The 27,570-nt window shown below is 49.5% G+C and overlaps 2 protein-coding genes across 8 annotated transcripts in view; one reads left to right on the forward strand and one right to left on the reverse strand.

Moving 5' to 3' along the window:
- The window catches only part of FAM118B (family with sequence similarity 118 member B), a 56,499-nt gene extending 54,367 nt beyond the window's left edge, over positions 1-2,132 (reverse strand). For 3 of the 6 annotated variants that reach the window (XM_082409717.1, XM_082409715.1, XM_082409711.1), the window contains exon 1: positions 1,989-2,131. The gene's annotated coding sequence lies outside the window, so the exon portion shown is untranslated. Of the gene's footprint in view, positions 1-999; positions 1,329-1,988 lie in introns of those variants that run through there. The other 3 variants (XM_082409716.1, XM_082409718.1, XM_082409712.1) reach the window with 2 other exon arrangements.
- A 38-nt stretch (positions 2,133-2,170) lies between these two features.
- On the forward strand, positions 2,171-10,826 carry RPUSD4 (RNA pseudouridine synthase D4). Of its 2 annotated transcripts, none has more exons than XM_082409709.1 (7): positions 2,171-2,371; positions 2,752-2,917; positions 4,177-4,378; positions 7,410-7,503; positions 7,578-7,722; positions 9,721-9,818; positions 10,293-10,826. In XM_082409709.1, exons 1-7 carry the CDS (start codon positions 2,186-2,188, stop codon positions 10,530-10,532), a joined length of 1,131 nt encoding a protein of 376 aa, XP_082265835.1. In that variant the 5' UTR covers positions 2,171-2,185; the 3' UTR covers positions 10,533-10,826. The 2 variants fall into 2 exon arrangements, with proteins under 2 accessions (XP_082265835.1, XP_082265836.1); XM_082409710.1 differs by having other exon boundaries at positions 10,296-10,826.
- The last annotated feature ends 16,744 nt before the right edge of the window (positions 10,827-27,570 follow it).

Here is a 27,570-nt window from a genome sequence, read left to right on the forward strand (position 1 = left end):
ACAATGACATCTGAGTTGGTTCTTCGTTTTGTTTCCTGCCACAGAAGGCCAATTCTGCAGGTACAGGGGTCACTTCTTGAATGCCATTAAGGACAGGTTAAGGCAGAAGAAGGTTCCCCAGCACCCCCCCCCAAAACCATAAAAGTCCTACACCTAAAACAGGCTTGCAATTAATATAACGATACGAATTTAAGTCCTGATGTCCAAATTTCAGACTCCCTGGAAAGGAGCCTTCACACACTTACGTAACACGTGATGCGCGACTGCTTAGTGAAATTAGAACCTGGGTCTGGGACGTTATCAGTAAAAGGTAGTAATTCTCAACTTCTCTAGATCTGTGTCTTTCCTGGGAATTTGCAGGGGAAAAAAACAGTAGGAGAGAAGCTGTTTCTCAATCTCCCTTCGAATTCTTCACATTTATACCCCGATCACCTCTCTTATTACAGAAACATACACAGGTCTTCTTTCCCCCTCTTTACGAATACATGTACTCCTACCTCCATTCTTTAGGTCAAAAATGGACAGAAATTAGATCATTCAAAATGTTCAGACACACCTAGCCCATGCCTGTGACGCACTTCAGCCAGCCAAGGGATACTTGTGAGTTCACTCTGTACCAGATGCGGGGGATAAAAAAAAATGAACGTGTCCTTAAGGAACTCACAGTTGAACAGCAGCAGTCAATAGTACATCTTGACCTGTACAACTCAAAACCAATTCACACTCCAAGGACAGTACAGTGTAGGGAAAAAGACCACTGAACCAAGCACAGCCTTTCTACTGAGCACTCAGATTGCAGCTTCCTAGCTGATTTCCCAGCTACCAAAGCTTTCTCCTTTTCAATCTGTCCTGCATTCAACTGCCAGATTCATTCCCAGAATTCCATTTTTCAAGGAGTCTCTCTCCTGCTCTAGCATCTTCAAAGACTCCTCCCTACTTACCACATCTAGTTCAAACCCTTCTTCCAGTTAAAGTCTTCTATAGGCTAGCTCCACTTACCTGTTCAAATTTATCTCATGCTCTACAGGGCTCCCTTCTGCCAATCCCTTTTAGAGGGGTAGGACGCAAACTTAATTCCACTACCTCCTCTAACTCCTCAGGCAGCCTTCATTCTAAGCAGTCTTAAAAACTGTTTCCTCTATCGTCAGCACAGTTCCGTTAATTTCCTGAGATCTCTTCAGGGCTCGGCATCAGCTTTCTGCTTAGTAAATGGCAGGTCTGTTTCCAGGTACTTTTAACATTACCATCCCAACCAGATGTTCCTCTTCCCTGCCACCCCTTAGTGAAGTCACAAGGTCTTGACTTAGTGAAGTCCCTGGCAGTTTGGGCATGGAAGTCCCAACACTGCACCTTGTAAGAGAAGGAGAGGGTCTGGAGCAAGTTACAAACCAGGGATGGAGAAAACGAAGGAAGTGGAAAAGGGAAGGGAAGATTCCTGCTCTGTACTTTTTCTTTTCTTTGGAAGCAGGTGGGGGAGGGACGGAGGAGACGCCACGAAATGAATTCTGGAAGAAGGCAGAAGAGACTCAAGGTGCTCCCTAGGAAGAAAATATGGACCCGTGGATAACGGAAGGGCTCCCCGTCACCCCTGGGAGAGAAGGACTAGTTACAACGTGAAACAAAGAGGTTGGGAGTCAGGAGATGAGGGGTGGAGAGGCTTCAGAGATCCCGCATCTCCGTAGGTCGAGCGGTAAGGAAAAAAGAAAGGACGCGAGGCGTCCCTCGAGGGATTGGCCGAGCACCCGGGACGTGGTTGCCAAAAGGGACGAGGTGGGCGCCTCAGACGGCTCTGGGGCGAGTGTTCACGGGGCGCGCTTCTCCCGAGCGCGGGGGCGGGGAGGTGGTTTTGAGTGGGGTCGTCTCTTAAAGGGAGAAACGGTTTCCCAAGACAGGGGTCTCCGAGAACGGAAGCCCTGGGGACGCGGAAACGTTAAAGCGTTGAGGCACCGGCATTTCCCAGCCCCAACCCGACTTCCCCACACACTCACCGCGTCTCCTCCAAGCACCACCGCTCCAGTTGCAGCTACCGGCCGGCGCAGCCGCACTTACCGCGCATCGCCCCCACGTGACTCGCCCGGGACCCCGCCCCTCCCGCGCCACGTGACCCGCAGGGCCCACCCACTCCCTCCTCCCTCCAGTCCGTCTTCTGCGCGTGGGCTTGGCTCGCACCTCCCTTCTCGGCAAGATGGCGGCTCCTAGCTGTAGTGTGCCTGGCCTCTGGGTCCGGGGTTCCTGGCAGCGTCTGGGGAATCTCTTCACTTTCGTCTCAAAGCCACTTTGTTCCGCTGCTGCTGCCTCTCGGCCCCTGGATGCCCAGCGATTAGCGGAGAGGCTTCGAGCCCAGAAACAGGAACAAAAGACGAAGAAGCCGGTGAGCGCAGAAGGACCACAACTCCCAAGAGGCAGTGCGCTCACTGGTTTCCCAGGCCGGGAGGCAGGTGGGAGGGTCCTCTGACACGTGTCAAGTAATCAATGTCGAGGACTTGTGGTGGGAGAATGAGGAGAAAGCGGAGGGGAGAGGTCGGAAGGGTGCGGTATCTTCCTGTGGGCTGGGTCTCTGGCTCCTGCGGACCCCGGCCCTAAGCACCACGTGGGTACAGGCGAGACAGACACCCACCCCTGCGCTCAAATTCCTCGGGGACGGGGCGAGTCTAATGCTAAAATACAGGCATTCCCTTCCCAAATTCTCACCCAGACTTACTGAAAGTCCTCCCCACCAGGCATTTACCGTCGCTCCTTCTCTCCCCGCAGGTGCCCACAAACCCTGTTCAGCGGAGAGTGCAAGAACTACTGCGGTTCACAGAGCAGCTGCAGCGCGTCCACCCCAACGTGCTTGCTAAGGCGCTGAGCCGAGGACTTGTCCACCAGGACAAGGACCTTGTGGTCATCAATAAGCCCTACGGTCTCCCTGTGCATGGTAAGCAGCACGTGGGGAAGGGAGGCGGGCCGCTGCTGCTTTCTGCTACGCGTAGGGGCAACTCTAACATTACCCGGGGGGCTCTCTGAAGCCTTGCTTTCAAAGTAATTAAACTTTTGTGGGGCACTGTCCTCTGTGAGGAACCAGTAAGGACGCAGAGATAAATAAGACAGTCCCCACCTTCCAAACATCTGGCAGCCAGCAGTGATTTATGGAATTTGCTGTGTGCAGACCTCCACCGAGGATTGCTATAGAGAAGGACAAAGGCTGTGTGGTTCTTGTCTTCAGATTATTTTCCATCAGAACTGGGAAAGAGGACATAACGTGTGTTGGTGTATACCTAACAAAACCCCAGGGTGCCTAGAACGTAATGGAAACCCTAATGTTTTTGAATAAATGTTAAATGTAGTTGTCAGAGACAGCTAGGGTGAGTCAGGAAAGACTGATAGAAAAAAATGCATTTGTGGAAAGGGTTTTGCTGGGGGAATAGGCATATTTTAGCTAGAAGAACGAATGTTTTGGGGAGAGGTATGGAGAAGGTTGTACATGAAAACAACGAATTAAATCAGACAGTGCCAAGTGCTTTGTATGGTTTTTTTTTCTCTCTTGATCCTTCCAGTAGCTTGCCTTTCCGTTCCCTGAGAGATAACTATTATCAAGATATTTACATTTTATAGATGAGAAAACTGAAAGTTGGAAAGAGTAAGTAATCTGTCCAAGGTCAATGGCTAGTGTGAGGGTCCATAGGATGGAACCCAGGAATGTCTCACCCCAAAGCCCAGCCTCTCAGCTCTTCTGTAATGCCTCAGGAGGGCCTCATGGTCTTGCAATTCTCACTAGGGTTTACTTGGCAAATTCTCAAGCTTTTCTTTATATAGTGAAATATCAGATCTCATCATATTGGTTGCTAATTTTAGTATGAGTACATAAGTAGATTAAAAAAATATATATACATATAGGTCTGAGGAGAAAGCCACATGCTCTAGGATGGTGCTTTTTAAACTTTAATATGCATATGAGTCACTTGGGCCTTTTGTTAAAATGCAGATTTTGATTAATTAGTCTGGGTTGGAGGCCTGAGATTCCTTTCTAGCAAGCTCCCTGGGCAGACTGATACGTTGCTAGTCCCTGGACCACAATTCAGTAATAAGGCTCTAGAAAGCATTTACTGTTAATCCAGTAAGGGCTGTTGTCCCAGGTGGAGGTCTTTGGTGGGATCTTTTCCCGGCCTCTCAAACCTCTGGATTTTTCTTTCTTAGGTGGCCCTGGGGTCCGGCTCTGCATCAGTGATGCACTGCCTGTCCTGGCGAAGATGCTTCACGGCCACAAGGCAGAGCCCTTGCATCTGTGCCATCGGCTGGACAAGGAAACTACAGGCGTAATGGTGTTGGCTTGGGAAAAAGAAGTGGCGCATCAAGTCCAAGAGTTGTTTAGAACCCGTCAGGTGACAAAGAAGTACTGGTATGAAGCCCATCGATAGCGGTCGAGGTGGTGTAGGCACCCTTCCATCTATTCATCCGTTCATACAGCAGGAACTCCTAGTAATAGAAGGCACTGTACTCAGACGCGTGGGCATATAAAAATTATAGGAAACAGGTTTAGTGCTTAGAATATTAGAGTCCGGTGGCATAGTGGTTCCTAATTATGGCTGTACATAAAAATTATTAAAAATTAATTATATGAGTATACATGATTACATTCCTGTGGTAAAATGTCAGACAACAAAGATAAAGCAGAAATCTCCTGGAGAATCCACTCATTCTATTATTCTAGTTTCTTCCCTTGGGGTACTTTGGTTTTTATTCCTCTGGTGCTTACTCAACGTACTTACATATATGTCTGGTGTATACACTATGTGTGTATGCCTGTGTATGTCTACATACAGATGTGTGTATATATATCACACTTTACAATGTATACTGTACTTTCTTTTTCAACTTAACTCTTTGTTTTGGGGATCTTTCCATGTTAGTGCATATAGATTTACCTCAGTTTTTTTAATAGAAGAAAGATGCATGAGCAAAACTGAAACCTACTTCTGTCCCCCACCTACTCAATTTCCTTCTCCAGAAGCAGTCCCTATTATTAGTGTCTTGTGTAAACTTCCAGAGTTATATGGGGCATGTATAAGCATATTACTGTATAGCAGCATATTTTACACTGCTTTGCATCTTGCTTTTTTCGCTTGGACAGTATATCTTGGAGAGCATTTTGTGTTGTACATTTAGAGCTATCTCCTTTTTAATGGCTCTGTTGTATGGATATCATAATTTCCTTATTGACGGGTGTTTAGGTACTTTCCCAATTTTCAGAGCCTATTGCAAAGAATATGTGAGTATATCCTTAGGACAGAGTCCCAGAAATGGAATTGCTGGGTTGAAGGGTACACACATTTAAAATTTGAATGGTTACTACCCAAATTGCTCTCCAAAATGGTTATGTCAGTTTTTACTCCCGCTAGGAGTGGTAAATATCTACCTCCCCTTATCCCTGACCAATGCATTTTTAAAAGGTTTGCCATTCTGATGGGTAAAAAAATATATGATATTTTATTTTCTGTTTCCCTGTGTACTAGTGATGTTGACTGTTTTTGTGTGTGTGTTTATTGGCTGTTTGAGTTTCCCCTTCTGTGAACAGACTATTTTCTTTTGCCTATTTTCTGTTAGATTGTTTATTATTTTCTGTTTGATTTGTGAGTATTCGTTTGAGATTTTGCTTGTTAGTCCTTGATTTTGCAGCTGCTTTGTAATCTTGGGAGCCTTTAAAAAATCTATATGCTTGAGACCCACCCACAGAGGTTCTGATTCATAAGTCTGGTGGGTGTGGGGATTGGGCATCTATATTTTTCAAAAGCTCCACAAATGACTCTGATGTAGAATCAAGTTTAAGAATCACTGTAAGAAGAGATTATAGGTAATGGAGGAAGTTTGGCATGGTAGCTAAGAGCTCAACAAGATCTGTGTTCATCTCTGACCTGTGTCATTTACCAGAGTGGAACCTTAGGCAAATTATTGAACTTCTTTAAGCTTTGTCATCATAATGGAAAATGGGAATAATGGAGTCAATGAGAGAGTTAAGTGAGACAGTGCATGTGAAGTGTTTAACACAGTACCCACATCACAGTAAAGGCTGAAAGATGGAAAATCAAGACTATTATTATGTATACAAGTAATCAAAATGTAAGTCTATAAAAAGTGTTATTTGTGAGAATTGTCTGTAAAAGTTCAGCATCGCTCACCATTTTCTGTATCAGGCTTCGTGGAAGACTTGAAGTCAGTTAATTGGGTCTCGATGAATGAAGGGTTTGATAGATGAGGTGGAGAAATGTGTTCCAGATTGTAGGAACAGCGGACATTGTAGGAGTAAGGCCTACAGTCTGGTGTGGGACGGGGGGCGGTGGCAGAGAGTGCTGGAAGGTTCGGCGGGAACCTGGTTACTGACAGCCTTAAATACCAGGTGCAGGAAATAGAAGTTAGAAGTAGAACATAGCAGGCAACTGATTAGCACTTGCTGGCTTAGTATGATAACAATTTGTTATATTCTAGTGATTTGTTTGAGTCCTCTTACTAGATTTGGAATTCCTTAGGAACAGGGATTTTTGTCTTGTTCATCCATCTAGAACTAGTACCTACCGAAATCAGTGTCTATTTATATTCAGTGAATATTTACTGACTGAACGTTTTTGAGCAGTAGTGTTAGGTCATTAGAAAGGGTCAACTCGTAGTTACAACTCAGTGTAAGTATGATAAAATGTATCAGATAGCAGCCTAAACTGCTACCAATCTGCAGTGGGGTGTCCAGGGTGTGCAATGTTATATCTGGGCTTGTGACTCCTGGGCCAGTGATTCTGTGTTAGGCCACCAAGTACCCAGGAGAGCTGATTGACTGGAAGAGGCATGGACATAAGGACAGATTAAAGAGTCTTCTGCCTGTCTGTGGTGTGATGGAGGGAAACCTCCCACAAGAGGGACTTACTGAGCTGTGGTTGGGGTTCCTGGGACTTTTCTGAGCACAGTTCCTCCCTGTTTTATCGACCTGGCAAATAGGGCAGGAGCGGTCCTGTGAATTTTTCACTCAATTCATTCATTTATTTCATATGCAGCTCGAACTTACCGTCTTTTATTATTTAAAAAAGAAAAACAGGATACAAAACTGTGTTACCCTAGTTTTACTTTAAGCTGTACATACTCATTTTTAAAGGCTGAATGAGTGACCGTGTTATTAATATAATTTTTTTCTTGTTTTTCTGTTTTGTCCCCAAATATTCTACAATCAGCACATATTAGTTTAGTTGTAAAAAAGATAGGCTTATAAGGATAGTGTCAAGCTCTCAGGCTAAGCACTATACCAAGAGATCATTTGGGACCCTCTGATCTTAAGAACTGACCGCAGTAGTGCAGGAGGTCCAGAGTTAAAACCTCTAAGTAGCCGATGCAAGGAGAGCCTCACTCACCTTTGTGGCTTAAGCAAGGGTCTGTGTGTGTCCCCCCAGGGCCATCACGATGCGCGTCCCGGTGCCCTCAGCGGGAGTTGTGGACATTCCCATCATTGAGAAGGAGGCGCAGGGCCAGGAACGACACCACAAGGTGGGTGAGCACCTCCAGAGGGGTGGGTTTGCTGCCCTTTCTTCGAAATCGTGTCTTGATTTCTTTGGCTCCAGATGACGCTGTCCCCGAGCTACTGCATGGACAATGGGAAGATAGTGAGGGTGCGGACCAGCAGGAACGCACACCTGGCTGTGACTCAGTACCGGGTGCTGAGCAGCACCCTCTCCTCCGCCCTCGTGGAGCTCCAGCCTATTACCGGTGAGGGTCCCACTGCTCTGCAGTGGGCGGAGAAGCCTCACCCAGGGCCTTGTGCTGGGCTCCGCCCCTCCCCTGAGCAGCTGGTATTCTGGGGGCTCTGGGATTGCACCAGAGCGTGCTTCCGGTGCTGATCTGAGGCTGGGAGCTTCCATAGGGATGATTGTTACAAACAGTAGGTAGCAGAAGGATACAAATAGTTTGCTTTAGGCAGACTCCTACTCTTTTTTTTTTTTTTATTTCTTATAAATTTACTTATTTATTTTAATTTATTTTTGGCTGAGTTGGGTCTTCGTTGCTGCACGCGGGCTTTCTCTGTTTGCAGCGAGCGGGGGCTACTCTTCGTTGCGGTGTGCGGGCTTCTCATTGCGGTGGCTTCTCTTGTTGCAGAGCACAGGCTCTAGGCGTGCAGGCTTAGTAGTTGTGGCATGCGGGCTCTAGAGCGCAGGCTCAGTAGTTGTGGCACACGGGCTTAGTTGCTCCGCGGCATGTGGGATCTTCCCAGACCAGGGCTCGAACCCGTGTCCCCTGCATTGGCAGGCGGATTCCAAACCACTGCGCTACCAGGGAACCCCAGACTCCTACTCTTAATCAGTTTCCTGGGTGGGTGAGAAATATTCAGTTAAAATGATTGAATAAATCAATTCTTCCCTTCAATAAATAAATAAATAAATGGTTTGCTTACGTTTATTTAAAAATTTGCAAATTGATTACTCAAAAAATGAAGCATAGAATTACCATATGATCCAGCAGTTCTGCTCCCTGTATATATGCAGAAGAATTGAAAACAGGGATTCAGAAAAGATATTTGTACACCGGTGTTCATAGCAGCACTATTCACAATAGCCAAAAGGTGAAAACAACCTACGTGTCCATCAACAGATGAATGGAAGAACAGAATGTGGTACGTCATGCAGTGGAATGTAATTCAGCCTTAGAAAGGAAGGAAATTCTGGCACATACTGCAGCGTGGATAAACGTTAAGACATTATGCTAAATGGAACACAGAAGGACACATACTGTATGATTCCATTTATATGAGATACCTAGAGTAGTCAAATTCATAGAGACAGATAGTAGAGTAATGGTTACCAGGGGCTGGAGAGAGCAGGGGGCGGGGAGTTATTGTTAACTGGGTACAGAGTTTCAGTTGGGGGCAGTGGAAGAGTTCTGGAGAGGGACTGTAGTAGTGATTGCACAACAATGTGAATGTACTCAGTGCCACCGAACTGTACTCTTAAAAACGATTAAAATGGGACTTCCCTGGTGGTGCAGTGGTTAAGAATCTGCCTGCCAATGCAGGGGACACAGGTTCAATCCCTGGTCCAGGAAGATCCCACATGCCGCAGAGCAACTAAGCCCGTGCGCCACAACTACTGAGCCTGCGCTCTAGAGCCCGCGAGCCACAACTACTGAGCCTGCGAGCCACAGCTACTGAAGCCCACACGTGTAGAGCCCGTGCTCCGTAACAAGAGAAGCCACTGCAATGAGAAGCCCGTGCACTGCAACGAAGAGTAGCCCCTGCTCGCCGCAGCTAGAGAAAGAAGACCCAACGAAGACCCAATGCAGCAACGAAGACCCATGCAGCCAAAAATAAATAAATAAATAAATTTATATTAAAAGAAAGGATCGAAATGGTAAATTTTATGTATATTTTGCCACAATAAAAAAAATAAATGTACAAAGCGATACTATTTAGTGTTATACAACACTCTTATTTAAAAATAAAAAAGCATGGCAATGATAGACACCGAGTTGATAGCAGTGGTTATCTGTGGTGGAAAGGAAACTGTGATGGCAAGGGGTACTTAGAGGCTTAACAGTATTTACAATGTTTATTTCCTAATAGCTTATTGTTTGTTAGATTATTCTTTATACCTTATTGTAGTTGGGGCTTTGCCGGTTTTACTGTCCTTTGGTTTAATATGATTAGAAGCAGATGCCACCAGTGGTATTGTTTCAGTGGCTACTCATAAGCTTCCTCCCTCTCTTGTTTTAAAGGAATAAAGCATCAGCTTCGAGTTCACCTGTCTTTTGGGTTGGATTGCCCAGTCCTTGGTGATCACAAGTACTCAGACTGGAACAGGCTGGCCCCCCAGGTAATACACGTTTGACCCAATGTGCAACAGAATAAGGGGCAGAACTTACGCTTTCCCCTTGTTCAATCCCTGAAGTGAGTCACAGCAGAGATGTGTTGATTGTCTTCCGACACAGTACCATGCTAGTTATCTAGCTTATGGAGAAATTGAGAAGCAGTTAGGAGACTTTCTGAAGGCTCAAAGCAGGCTTTCACGCTACAGCTAAAGAGCCTTGGTGGAAACTTTGCTTGTTGCTGTTACAGCCCGTTCTCTTGGAAAGCCAGAGAACTGGCCAAGGAGAGCTTCCCTGGTGTGGTGGGTTTTCTCATACATGGGCTCTGAAGCCTTCCTAGAAATGGCCCTGAAGCAGGCTGTCCATCACTGTGTCTTCCGGGAGTTGGTGAGGGGGCCCCGTAAGTGGAGGTCTTCTGCACCCGCACGCTGGTCAGGGAGGGGCTGTTGGCCTTGCGCTCACGAGCTGTCTCCTCTGCACAGAAGCTGTCTGCCTGCATCCTGAAGAAGATGGGGCTGCCGCAGTCCAAGGCCCGCCACATCCCCCTTCACCTGCATGCCTGCCAGCTGACTCTGCCTGCCCTGCAGCCCAGGAAGGAGGACCTCAACTTGGTCTGCAAGCCTCCTCGATACTTTGTCCATTCCCTGCACCGTCTGGGCTTAAAGATGCCGAGTCGGGATCAAAATGGGGACGAGGAAGCCACACACTCAGGAGCACAGTGAAGACAGTTGGGCAGTTTGCCCTGAATTCTTCTCTCTGTTTAAGGGACTCTGCTAACTTCTCACTTGGGACAGACCCAGAAGAGCCAGGCCTGATGAGTTGAAGAAACAGCTGCTTCAGGGCTCTTACTGGGGACTAGTGTCTGTTTCTCGACACTTTGGCCACATGCTGGAAAAGCCAGCAGGCAGTCTCCCTGCTTCAGCGTGGAAGAGAGCCCAAGACCAGGAGAACTAAAGCACAGAATCTGTGATCAGGAACTGTTTTTACCCAACAATAAAGCTCTCAATCTGTCAGGAGAGTTCCTGTGGTTGGAGAGAACATAATGGTTGTGTAGCTCACAGAGATTCAGAAGCAGCTTCTGCTGTCCTCATGGAGCTGCAGGATCTATCAGCAAAGCCCTCCTGCTTTATTTGTTCAGTCTCAGATTTTGTAGCCAGCGATCATAGACTACAAGGATTCTCTTCAGCCTCAGCTCGGGCCCCTTACTGTGCAAGTGGCCGTGGGGCCTGCGAAGGGCTGTTCAGTGAGCAAGCAAAGCAGGTGTAAATGGCAGGCAGGTAACAAAAACGAGTGGAGCAAGCAGGGTGTAAGGCCGTGGTGCGGAGCACCTACATGTCTAAGGAGGGCAGTTGTTAGCTCCAGCTGAGGGTTGCTCTGTGGGAACAGGTTTTCTAACTTTCTTTATTTAGTTAGTTATTTAGTTATTTATTTATTTGGCTCTACCAGGTCTTAGTTGCGGCACACGGGATCTTTGTTATGGCATGCAGGATCTTTAGCTGTGGCATGCGAACTCTTAGTTGCGGCATGTGGGATCTAGTTCCCTGACCGGGGATCAAATCCGGGCCCACTGCATTGGGAGTGCAGAGTCTTAACCACTGGACCACCAGGGAAATCCTAACTTTTTTCAGAGAGTCAGGAAACCCAGATATTTATGTGACATCTCCCAGTATATTGCTAACTAAACCAGAATTTTTAAAAAAACACTTGGATAGCCAAGCAGAACGTATTTGTAGGTTGGATTTGGTCTGCAGGCTGCCTGTTTGCAATCTAAAGAATGGTGTAGAAGTTTGGGGAAAGGGATCATCTTGAAAGTTCTGGATCAGTAGTTGGCATTTTAGCTCCATGTAGCATCTGTCCTTTCTAGACTAGGGGATGGCTTTGATTAATCTGTAAATACGTGGTTGTGAGGGGGCTGCCGGGTTTTTGAATCTCCTTTGTTTTGGAAGCAAGCCTGTCCTTGGGTCTCAGGAGGGAGATGCCGAGCCGAGCACCCCATGGGAGGGAGTTATCGGCCATCCCACTCAGTGGTCCAGCTGGCTCCCATCTTATTTCTTGCAACAGTACCATCTTGCAAACAAATACACCTCACGTTACTTTGGCTGAGCTGAGAAAACTCGGAGTGACAGCACAGCTGGGGAGAAGCCCCAAGAACAGTCATTAGGTGTTCTCTCTGTGTTGATAATACAACTTTCTAAAAACCCACTTTCCTATTTCCATGATGCCTGTTACCATGCACAATGGATTGAACTTTAAAAGCACAGATGAAATAACTGTCCAGTAAGTCCCCTACATACGAACGAGTTCCATTCTGAGAGTATGTTTGTAAGTCCAATTTGTTCGTAAGTCCAACAGAGTTAGCCTAGGTACCCAACTGACACAATCGGCTATATAGTACTGTACTGTAATAGGTTTATAACACTTTTCACACAATGTATTAAAAGCAAAAAATAAACATTTTAAATCTTACAGTACAGTACCTTGAAAAGTACAGTAGTACAGTACAACAGCTGGCATACAGAGCTGGCATCGAGTGAACAGGCAAGAAGAACTACTGCCTGGAGGAGGGAGAGGAGGTGGGAGACGGTAGAGGTGAAGGATTGTCAGCAGTAGGAGATGGAGGGCAAGCTGCAGTACCAGCTACATCACCACTGCTTTTACGCTTGCTTCTGGACATCTTGAGCTTGAAATAAAGATACTGTACTACTGTACTTTATACAGTACTATACAGTGAAGTACACAGAAGCACAACCACTTACAGAGGATGCAGGCATGTGACAATGTACGCCAGACACGTGAACTAACACGTGATTGGACATGCAAACGCACGTTCGCATCTTTGAAAGTTCGCAACTTGAAGGTTTGCATGTAGGGGACTTACTGTATTTGTTTCTGTAAGGCCTAAAAATGTTGGCTGTTTGTGGTTTCTATTTCTAGTAAACCATGCTCCTCGAGATAAAGGTACAAGAACGTGACACTTAGAAAATACTGATAATTGACTTTGAATTGGGGAGGCAATTGAAGAAGACCCCTGGTTTTGTGAGTGTTTGGAGAAACCCCAGGAACCTGGGAACCGCCCCCAAAGGGACCAGGCAGTCCAGATGTAGGGCAGCCCGGGCTGCAGGCGTCGGCTGGAAGAGGTGGGTCAGCACCAGCCTGCAGCAGTCTGCTGGCGACGTTCCCGACTGCTGGGCGGCTAGGGCAGGGCGCGGAGTGACGGTGCTCTTCCCTTTCCTGTCTGTGTTTTCTTAGTCTTGCTGGGTGTAGCAGTTATCCAGGATAATCTAAGAGAACTTTGATGCCAGGTTGGCGTGGCCTCGGAAGGTGGGCTACATCCAAGGGAGGCTGGAGCATGCCTAAAATGAAATATTGGTTAGAGCCAGTGAAAAGGTTCGATTTGGTATTATATAATTAATAAGAAAGTAGTTTTTCATTCTTTTAAAGTTCTACATGCACATGATTTTTTTTTAAAATCAAGAACTAAAAGGCTTAGAATGAAAAACAGCATCCCTTGCCCGTCTGGGCTTTTATTTTTAGCTTCCCCACAAATGGCCACTGTGAGCCTCTGGGAAGAGCCAGTCGCTTTGCTCAGGGGGTTGTAGGGCAGACTCACGCCAGCACTCGCTGCTGCAGGAAGCCGCTCCCCGCCTGCGACTCCCCAGGTAGGTTTTTTCCAGGCTGGGCGCCCCCCAGCCTGAGCCGGCAAGCACTTTCCTCCATCATCACGCCGTACCTTGTCTGTACGTTTAGAACCCATCTCTCCTGCTCTGCCTCCTTGCTCGCTTTGATTCCGCGAACTCCTCTCGCATCTCCTCACTTGGTTTCCTTCCAGGCTCCTTGAAGGGCTCCGGGCTCAGCGCTCCGTCTGTGCATCCTGTTTCTCACCCAGGTGACCTGGCAGCAGAGCTGGATCGACGTTGGAAACCTCTGCCTGTGTGCTGATGTCTCATAAATCTCTCTCTGACCTGGGTCTCTCCTGTGAGCTCCCGATCTTTATATCCATTTGCCCGTGGTCATCACCCCTTGAGATCCCGTACCGGCCCCCCAAATCGTGCTCACTGCTCATCTTCTCCCTCCAGACCTGGTCCTCCTCCCCCGCTCTTGCCTTAGTTAGATGGTATCACCCTTGTCCTGGGAATCACCCTCAACTCCTCTCTCACACCTGTCCCCAAATCCAGTTAGTCACCAAGTCTGCTCTCCTTCCCTCTAAACCCCTTCTCTGAATATGCACTTACGTCCTGCTTCCCGGGCGCCAGTGTCACCCTCCCCAGCCTTCGACCACGAGGGGATAGATGGGGAAGGTGGAGTGGCAGAGCCGCTTAGAGGTAGGGTCACAGGCAACCTGCTCGTTCCCCCAGAAACCAAGCTCAGGCTGTGCTGAGACCATCCTGGGCCCCTGGGCTCTGGACAGTGGAGGGCTGTTGTAACTACGACAGAACACCACAAAACACGCCCCCATGTTTTCTCAATCGGCTGCCCTTGGCTCTCTGGGCCACTTGTAGCCAGAGCTCCCAGTAGGATATACAGACACGGCCTTCTGCCTGTGCTTGTGCGGAGCATGCCCTGGGGGTGCAGACACCTCTTCCCCCAGTGGGGCGGACGGCGCGGTGTACTTCCCACACTACCTGCTCAGAGTGAGGCCAGACTCCACAGGTGAAGGGCACAGTGCTTCACAGGACTCCTGGCCAGACACCAGCTGCAAGCTCGGGGGTTCCCAGGCCACCGCACTTCCGAGTAATCAAGGGGAGGAATGAGCTTTCCACAGCCCTCTTAGGGTCCCTGGCTGGGTCTGAAAATTGAACTGACAGATTAACAGGAGAAAAGCATACACATTTATTTGATACAAGTTTTACGTGGCATGAGAGTTTTCATAAAGAAATGAAGACCCAGAAAAATACCTGTGTATTTTCATGCTAGTTTTGTTGAAGAGTGGCCCATCAGGGAGGAATGGGATGGGTTAGGGGGAGGAAGTAATTGTAGTAACTGGGGGAAGCTTCACAAGGCCTGTTTGTTAGGATTCTTCTTGGCGATGCAGTCTTTGCAGATAAGGATACTCCTTTTCTCCAGGTATGGGGAGGGCGCCTCTCACGTGACGGTTCATGACCTGTTTCAGGGAAGAAGGGCAAGGAGAGGAGAAGGTCAAAGCGAGTTTCCTGCTTCTGCTGTTTTCTCAAACTTCTTCAACTTAAAATATTCAAGGTGCCAGATTTTGGGGTAGCATGTCCTCAACACCATCACCAAATAGCTAAAAATTCAGCGGTTCCTGCTACCTCCTCAGGCTTGATAATCCTCTAGAATAACTCCCAGAACTCAGGAAAGTGCTATACTTGCTATTACAGGCTTACTACAGCAATAAAAGAATACAAATCAGGACCAGCCAAAAGAAGAGACTCGGAGCAAGGTCTGGGAGGGTTCCAAACATGAAGCTACCATGGCCTCTCCCTGGGGAGTCAGGACGCATCACCCTTCTGGCACACAGATGTGTATTGCCAACCACGAAGGTCATGTAGCTTCAGTGCCTGGAGTTTTTACTGGGGTGTCATCATGTAGGCTTGATTGATTACATCACTGGCCACTAGTAATTGAACTCAATCCAACTCCCCTTTCCATCTCGGAGCCCAAACCCTCTAAATACAAGGTTGGTCTATTGACATAGCCTCCACCCTGACAGTCCCCAGGGGTTACACAAACTGTCAGGGCCCAGCGTGAGTAACGAAGACACTCCTATCATTCCAAGGATTTAGACGCTTCATTCCAGGAGCCAGGGACAAAAGCCAGGCAAATTCCTTACTATACAACTTGGTTTCCCCTCTGCACCCCCAGTTCCCTGAGTCATCTCTCGATGTCCTATATAGGGACCCCTTCACCTTTCTGTCTCCTTTGTGGCTGTCTGTATAGATGCCTCCATCAGCTGGGGCCTTAGGGTCCTTTTGGACCAGCAGTCTTGAGATATTTCTGTTCACTTCCTCTCTCGAACACCACATGGTGCCCTCTTATCTGCTACAATCTACAGCGTAGATTAAATCCCTGGGGTTTTAATCAGGGGTGATCACACAGTAGGGTGAATCTCTTCTTCTCGGGGGATTTTCTATGCTGTGTGTTCACAGTTACAGTAAACATGTCCTAAATACACAGGTACCCCATGCCTTCCAGCCCACGTCAGTCCATACACGCGTGTACTCCACACACACCAGGAGTCCACACTTCATATCACCTCTCTTTAACACTCCCCTCAACCCACCTCACTGCCACTCTTCACACCTGTGGGGCTCTTGAACTGCCCCTGCTCACACTGTGGACTCCTCAGTGGGTGTGTGCAGAATGTCTTGTGGGTGCCAGACTAGGAGCAGGGAGACTGGTGAAGAGGCCCACGCCATGGCCCAGGTGACAAGTGACGATGGCTGCACTAGAGTGGGGCCCTGGGCGCGCAGTAAACAGGCTCAAAATACAGCTGGGAAGGAGCATGGGTAGAACTGATTAGGGGTTGACATGGGTGGGGTAGGGGGAACGTCTAGGGTGCCTCCCAGGGAGCCTGTCTGAGTGGTGGGGTAGATGAGGTGGGTTGATAATAAAGGGGGGAGGAAGAGGTGTGGGGTGGCCGTCCCAGTCCTATGTCAGTGCTGTTACACATCCACGCATCCAAGAGGGAGGAGCGGAGGGTGGCGGTTACCCCGTGTCCCCAGAGCACCGCGAGGTGTGCCCACCTTCGTCATTCCATACTTACTACAGCGCACATTACCTGTAATCATGTCTGCCTTCTCCCAGCCTGTGAGCTTCTCGGGGGCAGGCACCAGGGCTTTCATCTTTGTGTCTGGCCCCCAAGCCCTATACCTGTAAACCCTTGAAAAGTGGCTACTGAACAGAGAGGCAGCCCTAGGTCTGTGGTAGCTCTCAGGCTCTGGAGCCAGATGGGCTTTGGGTTCAAATGGCTCTGATATTTATTTGGTATGACCGTGGATAATTTATTTAACTTATCAGAGCCTCAGTTCATGCACCTTCAAAATGGGTATAATAATAGTACCTCTATGACACAGATATTTTAAGGATTAATTGAAATAATTCATGTTAAGTTCCCAGAAGAGTTCCTGACATATGGCAAGCGCCCAATTAATGTAATGTTAGGTTAAAGCAGGTTAAATTTGCCATTTTTATTGAGATAAAATTCACATGCTTTATATAAAATTCATCCATTTAAAGTGTAAAATTCAATGGTTTTAGTATATCCCTAGAATTGGACAACTATCACCCCAATGTAATTTTAGAATATTTTCATCCTCACAAAAAGAAACCCGATATGCATTTAGCAGTCACTCCCCATTCCCACTCAGCCAGGGCCAACCACTCTCCGATTTCTGCCTCTATAGATTTGCCTATTTTGGATACTTGATATAAATAGAATCATGCAATATATGATCTTCTGTGCCTCTTCTACTCAGCATGTTTTCAAGATTCATCTTGTTGTAACATGTATCAGTATTTCACATCTTTTTATTGCTGAATAATACTCCATCGTATAAGTAGATCAAATTTTGTTTATCCATTCATTTGTTGATGATTGTTTCCACTTTTTCATTATGAATCATGCTGCTTATGAACATTCATGTATAAGTTTTTGTGTGGGTGTATGTTTTCATTTCTCTTGGGTACATAACTAGGAGTAGAATTGCTGGGTCACATGGTAACTATAGGTCAAACGTTAACTCTACTCAACACTTTGTAGAACTGCCAGCCTATTTTCCAAAGGGGTTGCACCATTTTACACACCCAGTTTCTCACCAACACTTGTTATTACCTATCTTTCTGACTATGGGCATCCTGGTGGATGTGAAGTGGTTTCTCACTGTGGTTTGGATTTCCATTTCTCTGATGACTTATGATATTGAGCATGTCTTCATGTGTTTATTAGCCATTTATATATTTTGTTTGAAGAAATGTCTTCTAATCCTTTGCCCATTTTTAAATTGGGTTGTCTTTTTATTACTGTAAAAGTTCTTTATGTGTTCTGGATGCTAGTCCCTTATCAGGTATATTATTTGCAAATATTTTCTCCCTTTCTGTGTGTTGTCCTTCCATTTAAAACATTATAACATTTGCAACACAAAAGTTTTAGATTTTGATGTTGAATTTATATCTCCTTTTGTTGGTTGTGCTTTTGGTGCCATATACAAAAAAAAAAAAATTGCCTAATCCAAAGTCACGGAGATTTAATCCTATTTTTTCTTCTAATAGTTTTCTAGTTTTAGCTGTTACATTTTGGGCCTGTGATCCATTTAAAATTAATTTTTCAGTATGTTGTATTAAGGTCCCTAACTTTGCATGTGGGTAGCTAGTGGTCCCAGCGTCATTTGTTGAAAAGATTATTCTTTCTCCCATGGAATTGTTTTGGTAAGCTGCCATTTTTGAAGGTCACACTGGGTCAGATATAGATAATTTCATAGGGTACAATTTAGTTTTATTACAGTGTTAATGTGAATGAGGCAAAATAAGAAATAATTGCAGCTTCTTATTTTGCCACCAGATGGCAACAGTCTCCCAGATTTCTTATCCCTCACTGGGCTGAAAGTGGGAACACGTTTTATAATCAAGTATCCTCCACAAGAGTCTTTCCCTGTTTTTCTCTAACCTCCTGAAACCCCTGACATTGGCTTCCCCAGCATTGTAAATCTCGGTCCTTTATTTTTTAATTTAGCTTAAACGTGGGGTTTTCTGTTCTCAGGTGGAGAGTGAGGTAGTGGGGAGAGGTCATGGTTTAGGCTGGCTGAGTGTATTCAAACTAGAATTTGACTCATAAACACTGTTATAAAAGTACTACAAGTTCATTATAGAAATGAAAAGTATAATCAAGCTGTTCTCAACTATCTAAAAGCCTAATGGCTACACTCAGATAAGAGTACATCTTAGGTGGGATGACAGAATGACATCCAGCCCTATAACGGGAGCCCTGCCTTATCAATCCCAGATCTGCATTATGGGGCCCAGCCCACCAATCACACTGCCTGCACACTGTCCCTGGCACACCAGGGGAGAAGTGTGAGTGGGAAGTGAAAGCGCTCGCCTACCTTCCTTTCAGGAATAAATACCTTCCGCTCTGGCTCACTGGCCTCTCTTGCCTGTTTCTCAGAGTACTAGCCGTTCTGAAGTCCCAGAATCTGCTGGGAGGAGTGTTGCTACATCCTCACCTCCGGGCTTCCTAACTGTGCACGGGGTTGAAGGGCCACCTTTCCTCCCAATTCCGCTAGAGACAGCAGATTTTACCTGTGAATTCTGTTGATGGGGCCCATTCCATAGTCTGCAGGCTCCATTCATTTATAAGACACTGCTACTTTCAATTTTTCACCAATTAAAAAAAAAGCCTAATGGAAATATGCATGTACTCACCACGTGGTTGCACAGCTCAGCTGAAATATCCAGAGTTCTTAGCTTTTGGCTCAAGGTAGTAAAAAATTGCAATCTCTTTGTTGATCAGAAGCACTGATTGATGTCTATGATTTTGACTAACAAAAGCAGGTCGATAAAATGTCATTTAATAAATAATGGGGGGAAATAAAGATGGCAGGTTTGGAAGCCTGGGCTGCGATGATGTGCCTTAGGTACCGGACATGTGTGCTCAGCTGCCGCCCTTCCCTTCTCCTCTGTTGCCCCGGGGGCGGGCCGCACTCCTGCTCCCCACAGGCTTTCTCACATGGATTTCACAGTCCTCAGGTCCCTCACCTCTCCCACATCTCCCACCTGCATCTGTGGGCTCTCAACCCCAGCATCAGAGCAGACTGTGAACCCCTTTTCCCAACACCCACTGACCAGTCTGTCCCGGGGGAGCCGAGGGGGTGGTTGCAGGAGAGGGCAGCAGGGAGCCCCGAAGGCCAGCTCTGACCGCCGGGGCTGTGCTAACCCGAAGCTGGTCTTTCAGCGCTCTGGGAGCTATTACCGTCTGTCCATCAGCAGCTTCAGGGAGTCAGAAGTGATGACCTGGACCCATTCAGGGAGCGAGCAAGGGGAAGGGGTCCCCACTTTGATGTGAGCAACAGGGTCAGGGAGGGAGCAGGAGGTGAGAGCCAGGGCCGGGCTGCTGGCGGCAATCTCCTCTCCCAGCCAGGCCTCCACGCAGATGCCAGCTGTCTTCATCACCCCTTTCCTGTCTCCCTTCTCTGGGGCCAGCTCTCCGCCCAAGCCTCTGGACTGCTCTGGGCTCCTGGTCCCACCCTTCCAGCCCGTGTCCCAGATGTGGCCCCATCGCCTGCCCACACACCCTCCTTGGAGGGGGAGTGAGGCAGTGGGTGGGCAGGTAGTGCCCAGGGTGGGGACCAAACCCACCTGCTTCATCTGTCCTTGATTCTAAGGGGCAGGTGGTAACTGCTTCCTGCAGGAAGCACCCAGCCTGAGAGAGAAGAGAATCTTCCCTTTGGAACCAGAAATCTCAGGGCCAGGAGGGATCTCTACCTTCTGCTACATTCGTAGCAGGCAGCTGCCCAGCCTGGCCTTGCACACTTGCACGGCAGGAGCATTATCTCCTGAGGGTCCCGCACTCATGGGTGGAGGGAGGAGATGGGAGAACAGGGAGGGAGGCAGGGAGATGGAAGACAGAAGGACAGACAGAGGGAGAGAGCCACCGGCTCCCTTCACTGTGGCCGGAGTCACACACACACACACACACACACACACACACACACACACACACACACACACACACACCTCCTACAGCCAGGCCTGAAAGGCTGTCAGCAGCCGGGGAGTCTGGCCTTTTTCCTGTCTAAAGTTACAGAATTTTCCAGAAGTTTCCCTGTCTTTCTTTTTTTCTGGCGTTAGAAACCAGATTTTCTCCTGTCCCCCTGTTTCTCTGGCCTAGAGAAGAAAAGCCAAAGAGGGAAAGCAAGCAGACAGAGGGCCTGTGATCACACCAAAGGCCGATCCTTCCCTTCTTCCCTCCTACTTGGAGTTCCCGGAGCCTAACTGACAGTACCTGTAACATCCAACACCTGTTGCCCACACGGAACCTCTTGCCTGTGTTAGCTTATTTAAAGCCCCCAATAATAGCCGTGGGTGGAATACACTCTTCTTTCTGATTCTGGTTTCTGTTTTACAGAAGAGGTCCCTGTAGCCCAGAGTGGCCACTGGGCCTGAGGTCACATCTGGTTACACAGCAGAACTAAGTTCTAACCGACATCTGTCTAACTTTGGAGCCCTTGCTTTTCACCTGCATCTCCCCAGCGATCCAGGTGTCCCAGAGATCAACAAAGGAGTCCCAGGCGTCCTCTTCCAGCCTTCCCAGGTCCCAACCAGATGGACAGCAGCCCTGAGAAGAGAGGAAAGAGCATCTCATAATGGAGGATGACTCAGCTGCGTCTTATCTTTATTCTGCTGATGGTTAGCTGGGTCACAATCTCTCAGGCCTCAGTGTCCTCACCTGTAAAATGGGTAGGATGGGGCAAAGTCTATGGTCCCAGTCTCTAGCAAAGACAATCTCTGAGATCACTTCTAGTTGCAGGACCCTGAGTCTGATTGTTCTGAGACTACTGATTTGGAAGAAGAAACAATGCCCTCAGCCCCTTGCCTGGAACCCACAGGGTTTCTGCCTAAGAACCTTTAGCATCTCAGAGAAAGACAGTGTAATCACTCAATATTTGGATCCAACTTCGGAGGCTTGCCTGTTGAGCCTCCCAGAGGGGCCCTGGGGACATGGTGTCCTTAACATTCTGCCCAGCACCTGGGCTGGGAGGCACGTTCCTACTATCCCAGGCAGTGAGTGATCACAGGAGAATCAGAGCAACAGCGAGTAGCTTATCCTGAGCACTTACTGTGTATGCTGTGCTGTGTGTTTTATCTATGTGATCTCATTAAATCCTCACAGAACTGCCACATAGTAGGTATTTTAGAGACCAGGAAATTGAGTTAAGCAAATTGCCCAGTGGCTGGTAGCTTGGAAGTGAGGGGGCTGAGAATTGCACACACGTTCTTATCCACCGTGCTATTGTGGGCCCGATTTCAGACGCAGTCTTAGATTTTCACCAATTTTTCTAGAAAGGAGGCGGATCTCTGGTTAGGCTCTTTGGGCCATTAGTATGTTTTTTTTGGAGTCCTCATGGGATGAAGAACAGCCCTAAATACGTTACCTTTACTACAGTTTGGGGGAGAAGCAGGAAAGGAAAAGACGTTGGGTCCTCCCTACCTTGAGAAAGACTGGGGACTTCCCTGGCAGTCCAGTGGTTAAGTCTCCACGCTTCCAATGCTGGGGGCATGGGTTTGATCCCTGGTCGGGGAACTAAGATCCCACATGCCGCGTGGCGTGGTCAAAAAATAAAAATAAAAAAGAGAAAGACTGGAGTCCCAAGCTGGACCTGGGAGTTGCCAGGCAATGACTGAGCAGTTAGAGCCTCAGGAGGGAATGTGAGGAGGCCCCCACCGTAGCTCAGAAGATCACCCCGAGAATAGGGTGGGAACACAGGTGCTCCCCAAACTGGATGGTTCACCGAAGATGAAGCTGGAGACCTTGGGAGTGGAGGACATGGCAGACACCCCCAGCCAAGCCCCACTGCCGGGAAATGAGCAGATTCGAGGGACAGCACAGCATCACGGGCAGCCCCCGAAGAGCCTTGGATTCCTTGAGACGTGTGCGGTGGTTTGAAGGTGCTGATATGCAGCCAGGACTCCTGGGTTCCTGATTTGCAGGCCAGAAGCCTAAGATACCGGGGATAAGGGAACCGCCAAGATCTGGCCTCAAATCCTTTCCCTGTCCCAGAATTGGAGGGGGAGGGGTGAGGTTGCTGTATCAGAAGCTTTCTTTCCTTCCCATCCTCCAAGCAGGTTCACTCAGCGCCCAGCCTCACTCATCCCTGGGCAATTTATCTGCCACCAGTGGCGCTGTCTGGTGCAGGGAGAGGGAAGGGGAGGCAGAGCAGGGAGGAGAGCAGAGGGGAGCCCTGGGGCGTGGGGGACACTGGCGGCTTTGTCTCCCATGCCCACCTTTTGGGGGAGGGGCGGGGGTTGTCGGCAGCCCCACACCCTCTCCGGCACACAACCCTGAGTCTGGGTCAGGGAATTAGCTCTCCTCGCCTCCCCAGCGTGAATGAGCCCTGAGAGGCCGTGACAAGAGCTGTCGGGGCTGGTGTCCTGTCCCAGCAACTGCTGACAAAGCCAGGCATCTCAGGACACCTGGGAAAGAGGACAGGGAGAGCAGGGTCCAGGGCCCGAAGGGGGCGGTGCAGATGGGGACACAGCAACCTTTGGGCACACCTGAGCAGCGCTGGCCATGGAGAGCTTCCTGCCAGGGGGCTCTGTCCCTGACCTGCCTCCCCGCACCTGGACTCTTCACGCAGTGTCCCCCGCCCTCCATCCCCCTCCCCGTGTCCTGGGAGGAAGCCGAGCCTCTGTGGGAGCTGGGCCTCCACCAGAGAGGAGAGAAACCACCTGGGGATGGGCCTCCTCGTGGTCCCCAAGTCTTCCTGGGCCCTATGGCCCAACAGCCCTACACGACCAGGGACCTTACTGGGCTTGCGTTTCTGCCTGGTTGAGGACCTTCTGGGGACTAAGGCTCTAGGCCCTGAGCCCCAGCCCAGCTCATCCCCAAACCAAGAGGCCAGGTAACCGCAGCAGCGGGCGGGGCGGGTGACAGCGGCCGACAGCTTCTCTCCAACACGCTGGCTTATTAGCAGTGCATGGCCACTGTCTCAGCAGGAAACTTGCCCAGGACTGCGTTCTGCCCCCTCTGTCTCATATTGTCCAAAGAAAAGTGCCCCATCACCAGTTGTCTCATTCGCCCCTCCTTCTGGCCAGCCCTAAAATCAACCTGGGTGGGCTCCAGGCCAGGGTCTGGGGTAGCAGGAGTGGGAGGAGGCAGTCCCTGGAAAGGGGTAAAGCCCCAGGGAGACCTGGAACCTTCCCGGTGCCCGGGAACTCAGGGTCCTGGGAAGGCCTCGGAGAATCCAGGCGGGTCCCCTGAGTCACAGCAAGACTCCAGCTCCTCTTGCCGTCAACAGAGCTGAACCTGGACAGAGGCGTAAGGAGCGGGAGGTAGAGTTCCTGCACCCGAGGGGCTGGCACTCTAGGTGGAAAGACAAAAATGCAGCGAGAACCGATCAGGACTAACTGGTGAGCTGAGGCTTCCCATCTGACCGTGCCGTATCTGTTCACTCACCCCACTGGGCCCAGGCTCTGTGCCGGGCAGTGGTGATGCATGTGAAGTTGCAGCCCCATCCTCGAGAGCATGTTTCAGACACATAGAGGGTGTTATGAGGCCCCAGGCAGTGCAGGTGCAGCCTGGAGGGTTGGAGCTCCAGGTGGAGGGAGGAGAAGGGGGTCTCCCAGGAGACAGCGGCAGGGATTACAGGTGGGTCTGCAGTGGGTTTGGTGTAGCTGGAGCACAGAGCTGGGGCAGGAAGAGGCACGGCTGGGGAGTGGAGCAAGGGCCTGGTGACCTGCAGGTAAGGGAGTCTGAGGGTGAGGCCGGGAAGCCCAGGGTGATGGGCAGTCGTGGGCAGTCTTGGGTCCGAGCTATGGGGACCAGGAGGCCTGAGCCGTGCAATTAGGCTCTGGTGACTAAAGGACAGTTTCCTGAACTGCCTGTTTTACTGTCATGGCCTCAGCAGCCGCAGACAGGCCACCTCTCAGTCTCAAAACCCCCAGAGATGCCCCGTCCTCGGCTCTTCTTGGGTCCGAGGTCCACACTCAGCCCTGCTATGTGCCACGTGGGCCTGGAAGGAGCCTGGGAGGGTCAGCTTGACTGCTGGTTCTTAGGGTCTTTCTTGCCCTCTCCAGGGGCTCTGCTCCTGGTGCCCCACAGACAGCCCCATCCAGCTGGCTGGACCCTGGAGTCTCTGGCTGCAGCTGGAACCTCACAGAGAGGATGGGGAGGCTTGCAGAGGCCTCTAGGGTTCCCATCAGAAAGATGGGAGAGGAAGGCATCCACTGACAGGCACACTCCTGGGTCCTGACCCAGGACTGAGGCCAAGAATTCTCATAATGGAGTCAAGCTCTGAAATACGAGTGGCTGCGCATCATTTGTCTCACTGCCTCTGCCGTCGTTTCTGCTGTGGTCTCTCTCCACCCCTCTCACCCTCTCTCACTCTGCCGCTGTCCCTCTGTCCGTCGTTTCTGCTATGGTCTCTCTCCACCCTCTCACCCTTGTTTCTGCTGTGGTCTCTCTCCACCCCTCTCACCCTCTCTCACTCTGCCTCTGTCTCTCTGTCTGTCATTTCTGCTATGGCCTCTCTCCACCCCTCTCACCCTCTCTCACTCTGCCTCTGTCCCTCTGTCCGTCGTTTCTGCTATGGTCTCTCTCCACCCTCTCACCCTCGTTTCTGCTGTGGTCTCTCTCCACCCCTCTCACCCTCTCTCACTCTGCCTCTGTCTCTCTGTATCTGCCCCCCTCTCTCTCTCTCTCTCATTCTCTCTCTCTCTCTCTCATTCTCTCTCTCTCTCTCTCTCTCTCTCTCTTTCGCAGCTGTTGTTGGCGTCCCCCCCTTCTGCTGTTCCCTATCTAGTGCCTTTTCCTTCCTAAATAGACCCGAGTCTCCCCTCCTCTCTCTCTGCCCAAACCTCCCCCATTTTCTCTGTCTTGATTGGCTTTCTTTGTGTGAAGTCCCTCCTCTCCTCTGGTGGCAGCTTCAGCTGCATCCTCTCTGCAGCCCCCCGTACAGCAGGAGTGGTGCAGGGCAGGCCCAGTGGCCTCACTCGTCCGCAGGACCCCCTCACGGAGACCAGGAGACCACCGGGCTCTCCTCCAGGCATTGGGAAGCCAGCCCTGTGGTTGGGGCGTGGTGGGGGGCCTGGCTTTAGCTCCTGATAATCTCCACCCGCTCCCCCAGCAAACAATCGAAGTACTAAGGTGCCTGCCCGACTAACGTTTCCAGATCAGCCCCCTCACCCTCTCTGCCAGAGGGGCTGCCTCCCCTAACCCCCTCCTGGGTGGAAATGCTGAGCCTCCACCACCCAAGGGCTGTCACCAAACCTACACTGAGTCCGCAGGTCCCACACACAGAGTGTGCCCTCTCTGCTGTGAAGGGGGAGGAGGGGGGCGTCTGTGTGCGTGGAGGCTTCTCTCTCACCCCCATTGCACTCCCCTCCGCCACCAGGCCGGCTGAAGCCCCTCCTTCCGACGTCAGTATAAATGTCCCCACCTCGGGGACCACCGCCCAACCCTCCGCCAGACTCTGGGTCCTTCTGCGCAGTCTGACGCCCCTGCCCCATCACATAAGCCCCTCTGTGTGATGTGCGGCCCCTTCAGACACTGCCCGCCGGCGGCTCAGGGGAGGGAGGGTTTACTGAAAATCTACAATGTGCCAGTTGCTAAACTAGGATCTTTCCTACCATCTACCTGATTTAGTCATCCCAGGAGCTGTGGATGGAGGGAACCCGCAGGAGGGAACTGCGGATCAGAGGGGCGAGCAGTCAGCCCCATTGCCGGAGTGACCTCCTTTCTCCACGGCCACCACCTCCTAGGACCCCCATCTGAAGGCATCAGCGCTGACTGCCAAGTTCAGGCTGTGCTAGCCTGCAACCCGCGGTTCCCTGCATTTATAAATACCCGAGTCTAACAAACATTTTTTTTGAGCTCATTCTCTACCCCAGGCATTGGGCTAGTTTAGGGGCTGGACTTGCCAAACGGGATGTGGGTGGCACCTCCGGGAGGTCACTTGTCTGCCTCTGGACCGCTGTTCTCCAGCAAGTGTTTGTGTTGCCACCTGGCCAGGGCTGAGGGGAGGAGGGGCAGGTGTGGGCATGTGTGTGGGGGGCTGTGGGTGAGAAGGGTGGGTGGAGGGGCCTGGGGTTAATGAGGTGACTGCCACTTGTAAATGAAACAGAAGGCAGCGCAGCTTGTGTGAACTCTGACCTCTCCTGTCCATCTCGCCTTTCATCGGGAGCTTTACGAGTGAGCAGCTCCCTCACAAGGGACCCACCGCAGCCTGGGGATGCTCAGCCCCGGGTGGGGAGAAGGAGGGCTGGGATTGGGGCTCAGGCTAGGGTTCACTGGCGCCCCTGCACCTCCCGCCTCCCTAAGAGGAGCTCTGGAAAATAGAAGCGGGGGCTGGATTTGAGAGGCATAGATTGCAAACCTGGAGACTTCTAAAAATACAAACTCCCAGGCCCCATCCCCGGAGTTTCTGGTTCAGTAGGTTTGAGGTGGGGCTTGGGAACCTGTATTTTTAAAAAGCTCCCATGGTGATTCTTAAAAACAACCAAGTTTATAGCCAGCACATGGAAGCAACCTAAGTGTCCATCGACAGATGAATGGATAAAGAAGATGTGGCACATATATACAATGGAATATTACTCAGCCATAAAAAAGAAATGAAATTGAGTTATTTGTAGTGAGGTGAATGGACCTAGAGTCTGTCATACAGAGTGAAGTAAGTCAGAAAGAGAAAAACAAATACTGTATGCTAACACATATATATGGAATCTAAAAAAAAAATATGGTTCTGAAGAACCTAGGAGCAGGACAGGAATAAAGACGCAGACGTAGAGAATGGACTTGAGGATGCGGGGAGGGGGAAGGGTAAGCTGGGATGAAGTGAGAGAGTGGCATGGACATATATACACTACCAAATGTAAAATAGATAGCTAGTGGGAAGCAGCCGCATAGCACAGGGAGATCAGCTCGGTGCTTTGTGATCACCTAGAGGGGTGGGATAGGTAGGGTGGGAGGGAGACGCAAGAGGGAGGAGATATGGACATATATGTATATGTATAGCTGATTCACTTTGTTATAAAGCAGAAACTAACACACCATTGTAAAGCAATTATACTCCAATAAAGATGTTTAAAAAATAA

This window comes from Balaenoptera physalus (assembly GCF_965194825.1).
Source record: "Balaenoptera physalus genome assembly, chromosome: 10".
NCBI lineage: Eukaryota > Metazoa > Chordata > Mammalia > Artiodactyla > Balaenopteridae > Balaenoptera > Balaenoptera physalus.

What these genes read in the sequence shown, in the direction of transcription:
- RPUSD4 (XM_082409709.1), top strand. Translation starts at nt 2,186, where the DNA reads ATGGCGGCTCCTAGCTGTAGTGTGCCTGGCCTCTGGGTCCGGGGTTCC. An exon ending in CTACGGTCTCCCTGTGCATG is followed by an intron (nt 2,918 to 4,176) that starts GTAAGCAGCACG and finishes TTTCTTTCTTAG; the next exon opens with GTGGCCCTGGGGTCCGGCTC. An exon ending in GCCAGGAACGACACCACAAG is followed by an intron (nt 7,504 to 7,577) that starts GTGGGTGAGCAC and finishes CTTTGGCTCCAG; the next exon opens with ATGACGCTGTCCCCGAGCTA.